The sequence below is a fragment of the Pituophis catenifer genome, unplaced genomic scaffold, assembly GCF_029215685.1.
Source record: "Pituophis catenifer annectens isolate HBS135680 unplaced genomic scaffold, rPitCat1.0.hap2 SCAF_1, whole genome shotgun sequence".
NCBI lineage: Eukaryota > Metazoa > Chordata > Lepidosauria > Squamata > Colubridae > Pituophis > Pituophis catenifer.
In genome coordinates, this window is record NW_027256881.1 from 77,665,904 (window position 1) to 77,685,748 (window position 19,845).

At 40.4% G+C, this 19,845-nt stretch overlaps 1 protein-coding gene and 1 long non-coding RNA gene across 3 annotated transcripts in view; one reads left to right on the top strand and one right to left on the bottom strand.

The window, feature by feature from the left end:
* ACAT2 (acetyl-CoA acetyltransferase 2) overlaps positions 1-19,845 on the bottom strand; it is a 41,001-nt gene that overhangs the window by 1,035 nt on the left and 20,121 nt on the right. The window contains exons 1-8 of one of the 2 annotated variants that reach the window (XM_070932621.1): positions 13,884-14,011; positions 12,090-12,224; positions 11,325-11,506; positions 9,437-9,554; positions 8,549-8,692; positions 7,583-7,705; positions 4,254-4,408; positions 3,385-3,495 (exon numbers count right to left, since the gene is read on the bottom strand). In XM_070932621.1, the coding sequence (XP_070788722.1) occupies positions 3,385-3,495; positions 4,254-4,408; positions 7,583-7,705; positions 8,549-8,692; positions 9,437-9,554; positions 11,325-11,506; positions 12,090-12,224; positions 13,884-13,938 (1,023 nt within the window). In that variant the 5' untranslated portion in view covers positions 13,939-14,011. Of the gene's footprint in view, positions 1-3,384; positions 3,496-4,253; positions 4,409-7,582; positions 7,706-8,548; positions 8,693-9,436; positions 9,555-11,324; positions 11,507-12,089; positions 12,225-13,883; positions 14,012-19,845 lie in introns of those variants that run through there. The other variant, XM_070932622.1, reaches the window with a different exon arrangement.
* On the top strand, positions 14,146-19,728 carry LOC139308783 (uncharacterized). Its single transcript, XR_011599752.1, has 2 exons — positions 14,146-14,230; positions 19,610-19,728. It is a non-coding gene; the product is annotated as an uncharacterized lncRNA (long non-coding RNA).

Consider the following 19,845-nt stretch of genomic DNA (forward strand, 5'->3'; position numbering starts at 1 on the left):
AGAATAGAATTGTTATAGAATAGAATAGAGTTGGAAGGGACCTTGGAGGTCTTCTAGTCCAACCCACTACCGAGGCAGAAAACCCTACACCACTTCAGACAAATGGTTATCCAACATCATCTTTAAAATTTCCAGTATTGGGGCATTTACAACTTCTGCAGGCAAGTTGTTCCACTGATTAATTGTTCTGTCAGGAAATTTCTTCTTAGTTCTAAATTGCTTTTCTCCTTGATTAGTTTCCACCCATTGCTTCTTGTTCTATCCTCAGGTGCTTTGAAGAATAGTTTGACTCCCTCTTCTTTGTGGCAACCCCTGAGATATTGGAACACTGCTATCATGTCTCCCCTAGTCCTTCTCTTCATCAAACTAGACATACCCAGTTCCTGCAACCGTTCTTCATATGTTTTAGCCTCCAGTCCCCTAATCAGCTTTGTTGCTCTTCTCTGCACTCTTTCTAGAGTCTCAGCATCTTTTTTACATCGTTGCGACCAAAACTGAATACAATATTCCAAGTGTGGCCTTACCAAGGCATTATAAAGTGGTATTGAACATCTTGAACGTCCTGTAAACCGGGTGGTTGTTTAATCTCTTCAGGTCCAGAATTGCCCTCTACCCTCCCGAGGTCTTTGGGACTACAAATAGGATGGAGTAGAATCCCTGCCCCTCTTGGTTCTCTGGAACCGGTTGGATAGCTTGAATGTCCAACAAATGTTGGATTGTGGCCTCTGAGAGGCCTCTCTGTGTTGTCTTTTGAGATGGGGCAACGAATGAAAAATCTTGGGGGTGTGGAGAGAAATTTGAGGGTGAGATCTAGTCTCACCGTGTTCCAATGCATTTTGGTCAGCTCCCATGTGAGCTGTGGTTTTAGCCTTATATAGGAGAGATTTAAAGAGATTTAATGAGCTATTCCCTCATCCTCTGAAAGGACCAGTTCTTTCTGGTCGTCATCTCCTGAAAGTGAGTCTGCTCTGCATGGATGAAGTACATGAGGCCCCTGAAAAGCCACCAAGTCTCTTTGAACCTGGGGTGCTAGGTGTTGGCCTTGGTGTAGTGGGGTGTCACAGAAGTAGTCTGATGGCCCTGCTACAAGCCTGCAGCAATCCCCTGGGCTATGGCCTCTTGAGATCAGAAGTTTCATCTGATCAGAAATTTCAGGCCCCTGGCTGTCCCTTATGCAGAGCCCCGCCGCTATGGGTGTAAAGGTGGCCTCTGGAACAGGATTCATCCTCTTTAAAAGTGGCTCCCAATGTCTTTCTGCTGGCAGGTTTGACAGTGGAGCAAAAAAGACCTCATTGCTGACTGATGTAAATGGTGGCTGAGAGGATTGCTCTCTGGCACCATGTGGCAACCAGGCCTGAGAGCTGAATGCATTCTGTTGCCTTGCATCATTCAAACGATCTAACAGCTGTAAATAGCAGGAAATGACAGGTCTTCCCCTAGGGGAATTTTCCTGTCTCCTTCGCTTGGCTTCTCTCTCAACCTTGACCATTTCTTTGTCCAGGGCCTTTTGATACTTCCAGGCATCCTTCTCCTCAGCCTTAGAGGCCTTTTTGGAGGACAGGGCTTTTGTTCTTATCCGGGCAGCCGCTCCTTTAATGGCCAATTTCGGCACTGCGGAGCTTTTCTTGGGGATTTGGGACAGGACTGGGTAACCCTGGTCTTCCCCACTCAGTTGTGGCACCTCTGATGGTGTGGAATCCACCATTTTGAGCTTTTTGGCCCTTCTGGACAAGGCAGGCTCGCTTCGGATAGGAACCCTACTGCCGCGGCTTTTCCTGCTTCGCTGCTGCAGAGTATGCACCTGGAGTTAACTAGGCAGTGATCCCAGTCCCCTCCACTGTCTGTGGGTAGATGACAGGGACCTCAGCTCTATCCGCTTGAGCCGGATCAAGGCGGCTGTGCCGGATGGACTGGGGACCCAGCTGGGTCAAAAGCGGCTCTGCTGGACGGACTGGGGAGCCAACCGGGTCTAAGGCAGCTATGCCAGACGGACCGGGGGCCAGCCAGGTCGAAGGTGGCTATGCCGGATGGACCACGGAGCCAGCCGAGCCCGTTCGCTGCTTTGCGAAGGCTTACACAATGCCAAGGATCTTACTGTGGAGATGAGCAAGAATCCAAGGAATAAACTCTTGTCTTTTTGTCCTAATTCTCCTGAAGAGCTATCTTCCAAATGTGTCTCTGAGCCAAGACTGAGTCAAAACTGGGATCACAGGCAAAGGAGGCGTGACCAAAGTAGATTGACAGACTCAGTCTCAGAACAGAAAGGCAAGAGTTAACCCATTCCTTGGATTCTCCTCAGCACACAGGAGAAGGGATGCATACTATTTCATGAAGTAAATTTTGTGGTTAACTCCTTTTACTGTCAATAAAATCACTATGATATCCAGCCTAAATATTAACTAATTACAACCCACTTATTCTGATCCCACACCCTGGGGAAATGGAAAACAAATCCAATCCTTTGTAGGACAGCCCTTTAGGTAAAATTCTTATCAGTTTTCTGTTCTACAGCCTAAATCAGTGATGTCTAACCTTTTCCAGACCGAGTGCCCAAAGTGCATGTGCAAATGCACGCACGTGCCCCCGAATTCCCAAAATGCAATGCATGTGCGGCCCCTGTGCATGCACGGCAGAGCTGAACTGGGGTGACGGCTCACGTGCCCACAGAGAGGGTACTGCGTGCCACCTCTGGCACGTGTGCCATAGGTTCACCACTGGCCTAAATATATCCAATTCCTTCAATTGTTCCATGTAGAACTTCGTTCTCTGAACTTGCTTTAATTTTTTAATGTCCTTTTTGGACTGCAATGCCTAGATATGTTCCTTGGGAAGTGCTACTAGAAGCATACTGCTCAACATAAGCTTCATTTCCAAAAGTCAATGAAATTTTATTTGAATACTAGCATCATTGAGTGCCAAATTATATCTGATGTTCAATATTTCCTTGTGTGTCCCACCAAATAATCAAATCAATTCCTTGTGGGCCCAATCTAATAAATCAATAATTCTTTGTGTGTCCAAACAAATTTCTTGTGTGTCTAATATGTCTTTACATTTAACAAGCAGATTTTTAAAAAGTGAACATAAGATTCTGAGAAGTTCTGGATCACAGCAGAGAAAGATAAACTTTTAATCACTGAAGTACCAATTAGTATTAGAAGGAATTCCCCATCTATATAGTTTGTCAAATTCCCCCAAATTAATGTCCTGCAATTTATTTCAATTGACAAACTATTTTGAATATTACCCTTCCCATCCCACCTAGCAAATATTGCATATTTGCATCAAACAAAATATATTCCGATGCTCTATTCAACTGGAGCAGCATAAATAAACATTTGCAGTATTTAGAGTATTGTGCTTTTATGGCAATGTTAAACATACCTTTTCTGGCTTCAGTTTTAGTTCTTTTGTTATTGCGACACCTAAGGCAGCAAAAGCTTCATTAATTTCATACAGATCAACTTGATCCAATGTCCAACCAGCTTTTTCCACCTGCAAGATCAACAAGCTTGTTCAGTTAACACGGCTGAATTCTATTAAAAAACAATGAGTCCTGTTCTATTTTTTCCCAACATTTGTAATAGTTAGAGATAAATGAGGCTCTGGTTACAAATATAGTGTTTAATAAACAATTCGATGCTCAAATCAGTATTTAAGAGACAGTACTGAAATAAACTCTAGTCTGGAATTTAAAACGCATAAGGTGTAGGGCAGTGGTGGGTTGCCCCCAGTTCGGACTAGTTCGCAAGAACCAGTAGTAACTGGTGTCCCGCCCACCGCCTCAGATGTCATCAGTGATCTGCGCATGCGTAGAAGCTTCCCGTTGCAAACCAGTAGTAAAGGTAAGTTTAACCCACCCCTGGAGTAGGACCACAAATACATACAATTCCAATGTCACCACTGATGGATTTATCCCCTCCAATAGCTATGATAAAAATGCACAATTCAATTAACTCTTGAGAGTTCAATCTTCACTAATGACCAATGCACTTGTTTTCTTTCCACTAAAGGATATGTGCACGTGCACAAGTGCATACACAAATATACATTTAATATCCAGAAAAAAATGGCTGGAAAAATTCACTAACAAGGAGAATTAATGAAACATTTATTAGCAAAGCTACCATAACTCTAAACAGGATTGGAATGGGTTACACATATTATGATCTGAATATACTAGGCTTAAAAAACAGTTTGATTTTCAGAATTAACAGATTAATTCAGTGTAATGGACCCTGTTCCCTACTTACAGCTTTTTTTATTGCCGTGATAGGTGCTATTCCCATAACTGAAGGATCAATACCAACTTGAGCTGAAGACACGATCCGTGCCAAAGGAATGAGATTTCGTTTAACTGCTTCTGATCTTTTCATAAGAATAACAGCAGCAGCACCATCATTTATACCTGAAGAGAAAAACAACTAAACCTAGCTTTAAAGTATCTAACAAAGCTTGATACTTCTCCAGATACATCAGTTTTGCCCAGGTTTATCTTCATGGATATTTCTATCATAAAGCACTAATTTCCAGTGGATTTTTTTTAAAATTTGGCCAGGATGAGGCATAAGAAAAAAAGAAATTTCCCCTAGAAAAGATCTGTGATCTGTTCCTTAAACTAACATGTTTCTTTAATCATCAAAGTTAAGTCACTTGCAGACAAAACAAATCCTCCTTAGCAATTCTCACAGCCGGTTATCACCATCAAAGTTTTTTTACTTTTTTCAACAATAAGTGTCCAATGTTGTAATGATCCAATTTCACCTGGAGGTGTCTCTCCAGAGTCCACAATTCCAATCAACAGTCTGTAAAAGTATTCATTTTGTTTATAATCCACATCGCCAATCTTCACTAACTTTTTATCCTCTTATTTTTTGTCAATTTATAGTCTAATTTAAAATTTCAAAGTCCGCTTTTCCCCCTTTTCTTTTCCTTGATATAAAACTTCTATTACAGGTCTTTTTAGATTTCCCTTTATTTTTCGTCAAATTAAAGAAAGATCTTTTCAATTTCTTTCTGGGTTCTTAATTCTTCTAATTTTTTAAAGTTCTCCAAGTATTTTAATCCAAAAGAAACAATTTTCTGGTCGGGTTTTGTCACTTTGTACCTTCCGCTTTAATCTTCTTCTTCCGTCCTTTCCCACACCCGCTAGCCGCTGAGACATTTATAAATAATTTAAAAGTCCTCTTTCCCCCCCTTTTCCTGCCTATGAGCTAGTTGTCACTCACCCGGCATCAATGTTCTGCTCAATTCGCCGCTCCTGCACAATACTTATTCTGGTTGCCCCAGTTTACTGCAGTCGCAATGGCCGCTGCCCCCCGCTGCCGAGTCAGGGAGAGTTTCCTCTGACCTCTGAGGAACTTGCCTGTTCCTCTTGGTCTTCCGAGGTGCCTCTCCGTCTTCCCTGTCCCTACAGGACAGGTCCGATCCTAAGACCCCTCGGCAGCGGTTCATCAGCCAGGATTTCACAAAACTCATCAGAGCCTGCTAATCCCAAACTGTCTCGCCACAACGCTTCCAGTCCAAACTAACTAACATAGTTTACCTCTGAAACAACTCTTAACTTTTTAGGTTAGATATATAGATGCTTTAAATTCATATTTAATTCAAAAGTACATACAGGTAATGCCCAGGATATAAGCGTTCATTTAGCGCCTGTTCGAAGTTACAAAATAAACGCTCCCTAGTGTTTACGAGCAAGTCCCAAAATTACGAATGTTGCAGCATCGCAGCAGTTGTTCTCCTCGTGAAAAGTGTTTGCAATATCTGTCTCCTGTCCCCCCCCCCCAACTCTTTCTCACCACCACCAGGGCACTTTTTGGAGATGTGAATGACACTGGAAGCGTCACGGAGGGATTTGCTCCATTTTGAAATGCCCCATAGATGCCGATAAGGCCTTTGAAAATGGAGGGACCCTTTTGAAAGGCCTCATAGGTGTCTATGGGGCATTTCAAAATGAAGCAAATCCCTCCATTTTCAAAGTCCCCATTTCTTTTTTTTTTAATTTGATTTATATGCCGCCCTTCTCCGGAGACTCAGGGCGGCTTACAATGCGCTAAGCAATAGCCTTCATACTTTTGTATATTTTATACAAAGTCAGCTTAATTTCAAGCATCCAGCCACTGTCAGGTCCACATCTGGGCCTGGAAAAGTGTCCCAGTGGTGGTGGTGGAAAGGAGTTGGGAGAGGAGTAGGAGACAGGCGCAGAAACACTTTGCGCCCAGGAGCTTCCATTGACTCTTCTCTCCCTCAAAGCGAAGGAAACTGTGGCAAAGAGGAGTCAGATCTTTGCAAGGTAAGTGAGTCCAGCATGGCAGAGAGTGGGAAGCTGTTCTGCCCCAGCTACGGACCCCAAAGAACGCAGCATACACAAGTACAATTTTAAATTGTACTTTTCTGAACAAGGGCTGTTAATTTAACTTCATTAACAGCTAACAAGAATTCAAAGAACAATAACTCAGTTCTGAGGCACAGTATTTCAGATAACCATAATCTTACTGTAGTTGGCAGAATGCCCAGAAGCAATTTGCAGGAAAACTGATGAAAGAGAAACAAGAGCCAAATCAAAATGTTTCTGGAATCAAGACGCGAAGGCATTTGAACGAAGTTGTTTCCTGCAAATTGCATCAGTCATCGTCCTTCCTTAAATAGGCTAGGGGAGGGGCCAATTAGCCCCAAGCCTTACTCTCAAGGAGACCTCCTCTTGAGGAGTCACTCCTGCCTTTTAACAGCTCTACATGCTTGTGCATCGAGAAGAGGCTCCTCTTCTTCTTCTACTTCACTTATGGGAGCTTCTGAAGGCCATGGTTGAATCCCCGCCTCTGGCACCACCTCTTCTCTAGCCTCCTCATTGTCTGACTCGAGTGCCAGCTGCACAGGCTGCTGGTGCAGCACACCAGCCTCCTCGCTGTTGGAATCAGCTACCAGCTGCACAGGCCGTTGACGGGCCACAACAGAAGCACGAGGTATCTCAGTGGGTTGGGGAGGCCTATTCCATCACTAGCCACCCCCCCCATGGCCTCCCCCCCGAGATACCTCATGTACACTTAACAAACCGTGCATTCGCCCATGCATTAAATTAGTGAACGGGTGGACAAAAGCAGGGAGTCATCTCATTCAAGGTATGAGATTCACTCCCACGAATCCTCGAGGTATGAATGAAATGGGCAGGGTCCATTACATTTGTAACTGGTGGACTACCTGTAGTACCAGAATCAAAACTTTTGCAGTTGTAATTAATGATCAATACCATTGTTTCTTCTTCTGTATTTTTTTGTTTTTTGTTTTGCCATTTTGAGGGAGGTGGACTTGGTATTAGGTATAATTTTTGAATGGTTTTTTGGGGTGTTTTTCTTTAATTTAATGTACTTTCTATCTGGTCCTTTGCATTCTTTGTCCAACACCTTATTCACACAACACCACACTCCAATAATTCATGTTTCTTTCACTAAATCCAAACTGTGCCAATTAAATTAGAAAAATGTCCCCATCCCCTTATTCTTCATCCTTAATAAAATCGGATTGCTAAAACCAGAACAGATCCGATTTTATGACTTATCTTTAAATTGCTCCACAAACCAACCTGAGGCATTTGCTGCTGTCACGGTGCCTGTCCCATCAGTTATGAAGCAAGGTTTCAACTTTGCCACTGTTTCTAGGTTGCACCCATGGCGAGGATGTTCATCAGCTTTAACTTCTGTGGGGCCTGTCAAAAACAAGTATTTCAGCAGCAGCCATTTTATACTTGGTGCAAAAAAGGAAAATTGGAATTTTTCTATAAGGAATTCTACTTCCCATACTACGCAAAGATATGAACTGCCCTTACCGATGGTATTTTAACATCTGATAAACTGTCAAAGATGTATAAGGATGTGTCAAACATATGTTGGAAATGTTAATACCTTTGAAGGTACGTTTTTATCACCATAGAATTCTACATTGGGGTTTAAGTACAGTATGAACCCAATCTGTTGTTTGATTGATTTTGGATTAGCGTAAGAAGTAAAGTCCATCCGCTGTGATTTATTCAACATATCACTATTAACCAAACTATAGCATAAATAAATATATTAAACTCATAATAGGGCCCCAAAAATGGATTTATGTCTTGAAATTTTAAAATTCAGTGAGATTATTCTTTAAATTACTATTAAATTAATAAAAAATTTTTTAAAAAAATACATGTTAATGAAACAGGAAGAAACTTTGGTTCAATCTATGAACCACTTCAAAACTGACATTGTTGTAGCAATGAATGTTAGATATCATTCTTTCCAGATCTCTAATTATTCTTCTTTTTCAAAGTCTAGATGTTTATAATTGGGAGCACACAATGGTTACATTCACAATTTTATCTCCGTCTAGCAGTAAAGACTGCTTTACTAATTATGCCTGAAGTTACTAAGTGTCTCTCCCTTCCCCGTACACCAATTATTGTAACACATGAGGGCGGAAGAATTGAAGCAAATAAACATGAATACAAAGATGAATTGTTATAGTTAGAAACATATCCCATCCCTTTGTCCACTATGTCAAACTGCTCACTGACCTCTTCTAGAAGGTACAACAACAGGTACAATCTCTTTATCAAAATATCCACCCTTCTGGGCATTTTCAGCCTTGTTCTGTGACATTACAGCCTGCTGGTCTTGTTCTTTTCGAGTAACCTTCCATTGTTTGGCTACATTTTCAGCTGAAATAATTAAAAAATACAGTAGATACTCTAATCACAATGCGTCAGAATTTAGTTACTATATACTTATTATATTTATTACACTAATTCTTCTAATACTGATAACAGAATGCATCGTTTACAGCATGTAATGTTCATACATTCCCACCAGGTTTGAATTGGGCTTTGTTGGAAATGTACTTCCACTGAATATATGAGTGCACAACACCACAAGCAAAGAAATGCAATTCTGAAATCCTGTGAGGTTGATCCTACTTGACTAGGTGATTAGGACAAAAGAAGCTATTGAAAATCAACTGAGCAAGAGGTCCAAATGGCTGCAAAGTGGTGGATGCCTTTGAAGATTATTTACAACCCTCTCTAAGCATTTTACAGATTCAGCGTATTGCCCCCAACAATATGGATCCTTACTTTACCGCCATCAGAAGGATGGAAGGCTGAGTCAATCTTGAGCCGGGAAGAATCGAACTGCCGAACTGTTGGCAGCTGGCAGTTAGCAGAAGTAGCCTGCAGCACTCTGCCACCATGGCTCTTAAGCAGTTTTTTCCATGCTATTGTAGTGTGTGGGTACAGGGATTCATTGCAATTACAGCTGGCAAGCCTACATTGAAGCTAGACATTGCTCAATATTTGTCCTCCCATCCTTATAATTCTTGCTTCCTCTCCACTCTTCTTTTTTCCGTGAAATAAAGCCGGGACATGCTTTTATCCAATCTTCTTGTAAATCTTGTTCATATGGCTTACCTGTAATACCCATGTGATAACTGTAGAAGGCATCTGTCAAGCCATCTACAATAATACTGTCTTGCAAAGAGGTTTCTCCCATCTTCACGGCATTACGCAAATGGATGACATGAGGAGCCTATGAAAAAAACATTTTAACACATTTAGGACATTGAAAGCAACTTTCTTTAGAAGTGGATGGAAATAACCTCTGGGGCGCCCATTCTTGCTGTATGACCCTTCCATTCATTGGACATAAGTAAATCTAACATAGAGAAGGTATCTCAACTCAGTTGTAGAACACATGCTTTGTATGCATGAAGTCTCAGCTTCGATTCCTGATATTTCCCATTTGAAGAATGACATGGTATGTATGAATGAGAGTGTAAGAAAAAAGAAGCTTCCATATTGCTTCCTCCTGGATTCTAGCTGGGAGGAAGGTGAAGTCTTGAAAGAAGCTAAAGAATATTTCACTTTAAGACTAGAGGCATCTGCAGGTGAAAGACATATACACATCTACTATATGCACAATAATCTCACTGCTATTTTTTATCAGAAGCAGCAGTAAGACAAAAGGATCAGAAGAACTGTTTGTCCTCTGCCATGGACATTTCAGAAGAAATTGTGCCATTCAAATATGAAATATCAGGCCAATGTCCAAATGCCAACAGCATGAAGGAAAGCCCAACAATGGCATTCTTTCTTTCTTGACTGTGTATGTGTCTGTCATGTAAGTCTCTCTCCCTCTCTTTCTGTGTGTGTGTGTGTGTGTGAGTGTAAGTATGTGTATACACACATGTAATGATAAAAAAAACAAACCCTAACCCTATGTACACTCACACACTTACAATAAACAGATTCTTCCCAGCTATCTTTCTCTCTGGCCCAACTACATTCCTTACTACTTCTACTCATATATACTAGAGATTCAAAGGAGAGAGTAAGTTCAATTTATGATAAATCACGGTTGGAATAACTCAGGTTTGTTTAAAACAGAAACACCCTAGCAAACAAGTTACATTTTAGTTATCCAGGGTCATTTAAACCATAGCTGTACAATCCCCCTTACTCTCCTCCTCCCCTCCCCACACTCCCCGGCAAAATGACTACTTGGTTTATTTCAACTTAGTTTCCCTTCAAGGTTTAGCAATAACCCGTTTTTCCTGTAAAATTGTTACTCCTGCACTACAGGTTTTTTGGGATATTCTGGCATGAATAGCAGCTAACCCAAAGCCCTAACAGTTCTAACTTGTTTCTGGCTGACCATAAAGTGTGAAGCAATTTTTTAGCACAAAGTGCTAATTCTTCCGTAGAAATGACATGATTGAGTATAGTTTATTTTAAAAAAACAAAAACTGGACCTTGCTTTCTAAACTTTTTAAATTACAAGAAGCTTTATAAACCCACAAAAATATGTCATTTTATCTTAATGCAAAAAAAAATTCCAGGTTTATTTCAGATTTTGTTTTGTACTTTGCATGAATCAGGAAGTAATCTAAAAAAGCATGATTACTTGATCTCCTAGTGTTGTATGGAGCCACTCAATTCTATACTCAAAAGTTTTAGATATTGGTGGTGTTCATATATGATTTGTTTTGGCATTGAGTCATGTTCTGTTTAACAAACTGTGGTTTAATAACTCTGCCTGTGTGCCAATAAATATCTGAAATTGGGCTGCAATTATAGAATAATGGGATTGGAAGGGACCTTGGAGTTATGTCAAGCCTCAGCCCAAGCTATTATGGTTGCAGATGTACCTGGTGAGAAAGAAGTTGCTCTTCATAAAGGCTCAAGCTTGTGTATTCTTTAATGCAATAATTCTCCCATGGGAATCATCTTTCCATGTTTTTTCAGCATAAGTCTTAGGAGCAGCAAGCCTTAACCTTCTGTGAACATCAAGTAGCCTTACCTTGCTCATGTTTTCCATACCACCAGCCACCACAATACTGGAATCTCCTGTCATAATAGACTGAGCCCCGAGACACACGGCTTTCAGGCCTGATCCACATATCATTTGACAACTCCAAGCTGGTATCACGTATGGAATCCCTGCCCCGACACTGGCTTGTCGAGCAGGATTCTGGCCAGCACCTAGAGAAATAAACACATAGGAACGACTATGCAGGTCATGAAACTGGAGAAGGCTAAATTAGAAGGGGAAAACACTAGAAGGGGATCTGAAGCAGTAAAAGTATGGGTAACAATACAGGCAGTTAGAGCACATGGTCATGTTGGTGATTTAACACACCCAGAATTGTGGGAAAAGAAAGCACCATTATTACATTCTTCATTACATTCCTGTCCTTGTTTGCCACCACCCACTCTTCTCTCTGATTTATGCATGCATGCTTGGAATCCCTACTGTTGCAACAAATAATGGGAACTGCAGAAGGAGAATCTATGCAAGAATAAGAAGGAAATGTCAAAGTTGTTTCATCTGCTATTTCCAGGAACATTAGACATTGCTACACAAATTGCTAGTTTGGGAGATTGACCTTGAACATATGAGAAGAAAGAAAGTGCAATTTCCAATAAATAAAACTAAAGAACCATAATTCATTATCTCCCTCTTTTTCTCTCTCTCTTTAGTTTCTGCATTACAAAAATGCAAGAGAAGAAGCCATAAATGGGATCCAGATCAAAATCCTGGATAAATGCTTCATCAAGTTCATACCTGCAGTCAATACTTGTCCAAGTATAACTTCAGATACTTCTTTAGGATCAATTTTTGTCCTCTCCAACAATTCTTTAATGACTACTGAAGCCAATTCATGGGCATGCAGGGTTGACAAGACACCATTGAAGGATCCTAGATAAAATATAAAAGTAAGAAAGAGGTGTGTTTTAATTCTACTCTATTCCCTCTTTCCTTTCCTGTTCTTCTTTTAAGCATTCTAGATAACATAGAAAGATTACAATTCTAGGAAAATAAACAAATATATTTTCATGGGTATACTTGGGAGTTAAGATATGTGTATATTATTCATTAAAAGTCTGGCATTTTGTTTTATTATCGAGTCTAATGTCAAACAATTTGAGAACTGATTCTTCAAATACAATAGCATTTTCTTGATCTGCCAGATCACTAGATTCATTTATGAATCAGACAACATCCTATAGTACAGTACAAGGCTTTATTTGGGAGAGCACTATTCCGGTTGTCATACCTAGTAAACTTCAATAAATGCATTTTGTGCATCTATTTTTTACCTCCTTATGCTAAATAGAACTCAAAACTATATGAACATTTTATACGTTTTATTTACAACTCTTTTAATTAGAAAAACTTGGGCTGTCTAATTTTTATACGTACAAGAGTCCTCATTGCTTTCTTGTTAAATATACTCAGGAATTATTCGTATCTCTAACTATGATGTTTTACATGGATGTTTACGAAACTGATTTATTTTTTTTTTTTTTTCCTGCTCTCCAAGATGCTCTTCTAGATGGAAGACCAGGAGTTGGGTTTTATTCATGGCAGGAAACAAGAGCCGGGAACCAGACAGTCCTGGTTCTACCGGCCAGGCGCCAATCAGAGCAAGAGGAATTCCTCAGCAAGAGTCGCGAAGCAATCACAACGCATCTTCACGCGGTGGCTCTATAACTCACTGTCCAATCATTGAGGGAAAAGTACAGGCGAGGGAGGAGCCTTGTGGATTACGCAAAAAACAAACAAAGCAACGGCTGTGAATAAGCCAACAGATGGGCAAGCAAACATGGATCCATTTTTTGTATCATTTCTTCTGCCGTCGTAGCATTAACCCCCTTTTTATTTACTGCAAGCTGTCTAGAGACACTTAGGTGGGGTGGGCGGTGAATAAATTTGATAAACGGACCAGGGGGGGAGAATTCCACCCACCGTTTACCTGGAGCTTAAGAATGGCAAAGTCTAGATTGCAACACCAGCTCTTGCTAATAATTTCCCGTGTGGTCTCCTAATGAATCTCGATGGTTGCTCTGCAGACAAAGGCAGCGAAGAAACGAAGATGCCAAATCGGCGCGAGCTTTGGGGAGATCAGATTGAAGAAGCAATGTCCGTGCAGTGTGGAGCGGTAAGAAAATACGTTAGAAGGACGATTTCGCCTGCTATTTTGCATACGGCAGCTAAAATTAAATCTTGTTAAACTCCATCGGACTACCAGGAATATCGTTTCCAATCTGTTATCCGAATAGTTAACTAAGCAATTAAGAAGCCCTGTATCCTCTACAGTTCTCCACCTCTTCTCGCCTACCACGATCCTACCTCGGTTCATTTTCGTACCTTTCTACCACGGGCAGAAAAAGTACAGGATTTCCTCCCATACCGGGTACCATAAAAGGGGGGGAGGAAATGGGGCGAAGGGAAATTTCCCGTAGACATGAGAATGAATGGACCATTCAAGGTTGGGAGCAAGCGGGATGTCAGTCCACGGAAAGCGCCCCTTTCAGAGCAATCCAAGATCGGGCCCCAGGAGTAGCTTCTACTCACCGACCGGGGTCCTTGCAGCAGCGACGAAAACGACGGCCTCGTCCCCGCGATCCATGATGCTTCGAAGAGGCAGAAACACCTTCGCTTCTGCAGCCGCGCTCTTTGCCGGTGCAAACAGTCTCGCGCCTCCTTTAGACTCAGGCAGCGATGCGCACCTTAGTTCTCATTGGTTGCCTCGGGCCCCGCCCACCTCTTACTTTGCCTGGCAGGGCTTCGATTGAAAGGGCGGCCGTCGTCACGTGACAGAAACTGGGTTGCGGCTGACGGGGGAGAGAGAAGGCGGACCGCTTCATCCAAACGATTTCGGCCTTGATGCTATATGGGGGCTACGCCTGCAGCGAGGAGAAGTAGGGAGCCTCTTTATTCGTAACGAGTAATAGGCCACTGTAACGACATAGCTACCTCCTTCCCTAGTACAAAGCACCAGGACTTAAATCAATCTCTATGACATGTATTCTCAGAAAATCGTCCTGAAGGTTAATGACAGTTTTCCTACCTGGCACATTTTGTGCTGGAGTGAGCATTGACAGGAAGGGTTGTAAACAACATGTAGAAAGGGTCGTAATTGTTTTGTTTTGTTTTTTAAGCTGATGAAGTTGTATGAACAAAGCAACGATGCTTTTAAAGTTTCTGTTTTTATGGAGAAGCCAGCACAGGTTGGGGTATAGCAAAGTTTGAATTTTTTTTATAATTCTACATACTCGTTTATAACTCCGCATACTCTTTTTATCATTCCACATGATGATACAGCGCAGTGTAAGAAGCCCCTTGCAGCAAACCGTATATTCACATTATGATTTCTGACAGAAGAATCAGTCCAAATCATTCCCTTTTATAAAATTAGGAGTTTTGTATACTTTCAGTGGGGTCAATACAGGAATACCTCAAATCTTTTGATCTAAATTAAAGATCTTCTCAAGTAATGTTAGCAGATCTAAAATGCAAAAATCTAGACAATCACTAATTAGCAGTGAAAAGGTTTTGTTTCCTGTATTTTTTTCTCTGTCAATTAATGATTGTCCAGATTTTTATATTCCAGATGCAGTAAGTGGTAGCCACCTGAGTATAGTATAAGACTATAGCTTTGCTTTCTGTAAACAAGGATATTCCTCTTTTTAAACATGCCAATTCATTATGCAAGCACTTTTCTTGCAAATTTTGAATTCTACATTTCTAAGATCAAACATTTGTGTAAGTGTGTGTAGGCTATAAAGAACAAATTTTGAAATTCAAGTACTGTTGTGTCTCCTTACCTAGTTAGTATATATGCTATTATGTGACAGTAAATTAACTGATTTAATTGCTTAGTCAAAATCAATGTGAAAAAATAAAATTTGAAGCTTGTTCAATACATTACTAATATTAGCTTTGTTATTTCCAAGTAAACAGTCAATAACATAGTTTATATCTATTGTAATGGCTAAACTATAATTAGCTTGATGTAGTTTACAGGATAGTGTGTGAATTAACTCAATGTAACTTGTAAACTATGGTTTATGTCTTAATGCTTTTCCAACGACCAGTGTTTCCTCCCCCACATTGGAATGTAATTGGCTGTTCCCGTTGCCCATTTTCATCGTGCTTTTTACCTTAAAAATATACACAATAAATAGAACATGAATACAAGTAAGATACCCATATAATTCAGTTCAAGTTAAAAGCTCAATCATATATTAAATGCCACTAAGACAATTTTTTAAATAATTTTCACAGGAGCATGTTATATTAAATTATACAAACCTTTAGGGGAAAAGTAAATATTACATTTGGATAGCAATATTTCCATGTATAAACACAAATTTATTTCCTAAATTTTAATGTTATAGCACTTCTATTGTGAAGTTCCTGCATTATTTCATGAAAGGATGAAAATCAATTTCATCTTTTAATAACTCAACCAGTGATTATTACAAAACAATAAAAATGTGATTTACTATTACCTATTTATAAATTGCAATTAAAACATTGAAAATCATATGAAATACGTTTAATAGTATTTTTATGAAGAGAGGGACCAATGAAGACAAAAGTGTTTAGGACACACATAGATCATAATGTCCTGATGGGCAATGCAACCCCACTCGGAACCATTGACAGAAAATGTCAAAATGTAAGGAGACCTAGAGTCCACAGTGTCTCAGCATACAAGGGTTGAGTTTAAGCCGGGTTCTCCTTACCCATGTTCCCATAGACTCCAAACACCGGAAAGAACTTTTACAACATCATTTTGTTGGCCAGGTTTGGAGACATACCACTGGGTATTATCAGCTTTACTTGAGTTCCATGTAAGTGATGGGACGTACTATGTCATGATATTACGTGTTCCCTTTTGGACACCTATGTTGTGATAGACTTCCTAAAGGATCAGAAAATTAAGTTTTAGGCTATGAATAAGTGTGTTAATTAATTTAATCAGCAGACATACAATAGTTAGTGAAAGTATAATCTATATGATTCTAAAAGATGGAAAGAGAAGTTAATCTTTGTTTTAGCAACTGTCATAAATGTACTTTGGAATATTCTGAATGTTGTGCCTCTTTGGATGTCAGCATTGTAACTATTGATGTAAGATACAAATATTTGAACAAGAAGAATCTGAATCCTCCTTAACTGGGGGCCCCGATTATTTCAACATTCTGCTGGCAGTTCAAAAAGGTTGCTGATTTACTAACTTTTCTATAGGAATTCATCCTTACTTGATATAAAGCAATTTTTTTAGCAGTGAGTCGTGACATCTTTATACTTTAGAATCAGGTTCTATCCCGCAAATTGAGACTTTGAAGGCCTTTGTTTATTTAAGGCCTGTTTTGTCAGCAAACTGAAGTACATAGAGGAAAAATAATTTAAGCTACTATGTAATAGGTTTCAACATGTTCACCTTATGGTAATCAGAATTAATTATAAATGCCCATGAATAAGAACTTTCTTGTGAAATGTAGAAAATGCTTTGCCTGATAAGTGTTGGTATAGTTAGGCTTAGCTTGCTATGGAGACAGCCATACCATTTATTTTTATGGTTATAGGTGTGTAATCATTTTACTTAATGGCACTGCTCAGGGCACCAAATATACCCCCTCCAGGAATGCCAGTGCAATGCAAAACGCTCAATCTTTTTCTATCTTACACATAGTATCTTTGACTCTGATTGGGCCACCTCATTTTTTAAAAATATTAAAATAAAAGTGGAAAAAATAACTGGAACATGTCAGTGTCAGGTGGCCAATGAACACAAAGGTCACTGCAATGCCAGCCAACAATAAAGGCTGTTGAATTCACTGGCCAAGTGTGGTCTATTGTCTTGGTTAGTATAGGTTTGAAGGATAAGTACTGTAATTATTTTTTTTTTTATTTTTTTAATTTTGATTTATATGCCGCCCTTCTCCGGAGACTCAGGGCGGCTTACAATGCGCTAAGCAATAGCCTTCATCCTTTTGTATATTTATACAAAGTCAGCTTATTGCCCCCATAATCTGGGTCCTCATTTTACCAACCTTAGAAAGGATGGAAGGCTGAGTCAACCTTGAGCCTTGGAGAGATTCGAACCAGCAGTAATTGCAGGCAGCTGTGTTAATAACAGGGTTATTAGACCACTGTACTATCAAGGCTTTTATGATACTATACAAAACATGACTTAGTGTGCTGTTATTTTGATGCATTATCAATATTACTGATCACCTTGACCAAAAATATTTCCTCCATATCCTTACTATATCTGTCCTGCTCACCTAAAAAAACACTCAAGTTCATTATTACAAATTTGATGGGCCATTTAACTATCAAGTCCTATTTCCTGCTCTATCCATGGTGGTGATCCAGTCTTCATTTCAGCACATCCAGCAAGTGTAGCTTCATTGTCTCTCTCCATTATTTTATCATATATTAACCCAGATATTAATAGAATTTTTCTTGTTTGAATTAACAAGGAACAGCTTGCTATAGGAGAATTTGCAAGGTCTCTTCTTGTTATTCCAAATACATCAGCAATTAATGCTGTTCAAGATGCTATAGATCTTGTTGCAAAGCTCAGAGCATTTCACAATGAAGCGCAAGTGAATCCAAATCGCAAAAATTTGAAGTGGTAACAGAGGTGGGTTTCAGTAGGTTCTGACCTATTCTGGAGAACCGGTAGCAGAAATTTTGAGTAGTTCAGAGAACCGGTAGTAAAAATTCTGACTGGCCCTGCCCCCATCTATTCTCTGCCTTCCAAATCCCAGCTGATCGGGAAGAAATACAGTATCCTTCCCCTGCCACGCCCACCAAGCCATGCAACACCCACCAAGCCACACCCACAGAACGGGTAGTAAAAATTTTTGAAATCCACCACTGTGTGGTAAGAATGCATAGAATTGATAACATCAGAGTATTGATTTGGACATGAATATTCAACATCCTAACTCCATGATGGCAAACCTATGGCACGGGTGCCACAGGTGGCACACGGAGCCATATCAGTGGGCATGTGAGCATTGCCGTAGCTCACCTCCAGCGCGCATGCGCACGCTGGCCAGCAGATTTTTGGGCCTTCTGGTCCTGCCAGAAGTTGGGAAATGGGCTGTTCCCCGCCTCCGGAGGGTCCCCGGGGTGGGTCGGGAAGGTCGTTTTCTTCCTCCCCAGGCTCCTAGAAAGCCTCTGGAGCCTGGGGAGGGTGAAAAACAGGCCTACCAGGCCCACTGTGCCATTGAGTGTTAAAAGCGGGGGGGGAGATGTGCGCACAGGTGTGGGGCACATTGAATTATGGGTGTGGGTACACATGTGGGTGACCTCCCCGCACGCCCCCTGCTTTTGGCACGTGACGGCAAAAAGGTTAGCCATCACTGTCCTAAGCCAAACTGATTCCTAGTTTTAAAGGGCTAGCATACAGTAAAGTAAGCATACAGTTTAAAGTAAGTGTTGGTACTTGGTCTTACTGCAAAATTTAAATTTTTACGTGTGGAATGTTCTTGATAATTCCAGAATCTTCTAGTTCCTTTCCGGATAACGTTAGTCAAATTCTGTGCACGGATTGGCAATTTCCCAGAAGTCAATCTCCCAAACTAGAAGCGGTTTGTTATGTTCTGGACATAGCTTGAGCTTGAAACAAACTTTCCCTTGCCATTTCGCAAATAGTTTTCACTTTGGAGGATTAACTTCTGGAAAACAGGTGAATCTTAGCAGAATCAGCATGCCATTCTGCTAAGAAATTGCCATTGTTATTTGGAATATTCCATTGTTTTAATGCTAGATTTTACCTATTCTTAGTATATATTACGGCTTCTACTCTATCAAAAATACTAGCACCTGAGGTGAGATCTGCCCCCACCTTTCTGGCCTTCTGGAATGGCCATAAAACATGGCTGTCAGATAGCTTGGGGCCCCAATGGGGATGCTCTCCACTGGAGGTGGTTTACAGTGTAAGAGAAAACTTCAGACACACCCCTGCTGTCCACCCCCTTGATTTAAGTCTTCTTAATTTTAACTGTTTTTATATTTAACTTTTTTACCGTTTTGCAAGCCTCCCAGAGTTCCTTTATCAGTGAGATGAGCAGCATATACATTTAAGCAATAAAAATAAAAATATGATAAAATGGGTGTTTGCAGAGAGAACTAGTAGGTACTATTTGACTTCTGTTGCATGTGATGTTGGACAATTTGAAGTTGATCTATTATTTCAAGTTTAAAGTTTGAGAATATCGAAGACATTTGAAATGTGCATGCCAGTTTAAAACAGGTTTGTTTGTTTTTTTAAGGATCGGTCTTGATTTAATCAATGGGAAACCACGTGACAATAAACAAGATGGTGTATTGGAGCCTACTGTAGTCAAAACAAAGCGTTTAAAGTTTGCAACTTGGGGTGTACTTCCAAGAGGTAGGATACAAGCTTGCCACTCTGTCTGATTTTTTTACTGCCTTTCTGGGGGCATGTGATCTTTCCTTAAATCTGGATGGTTTCCTTAGGGTATCTTATGAGGTGAGTGAGACCAGC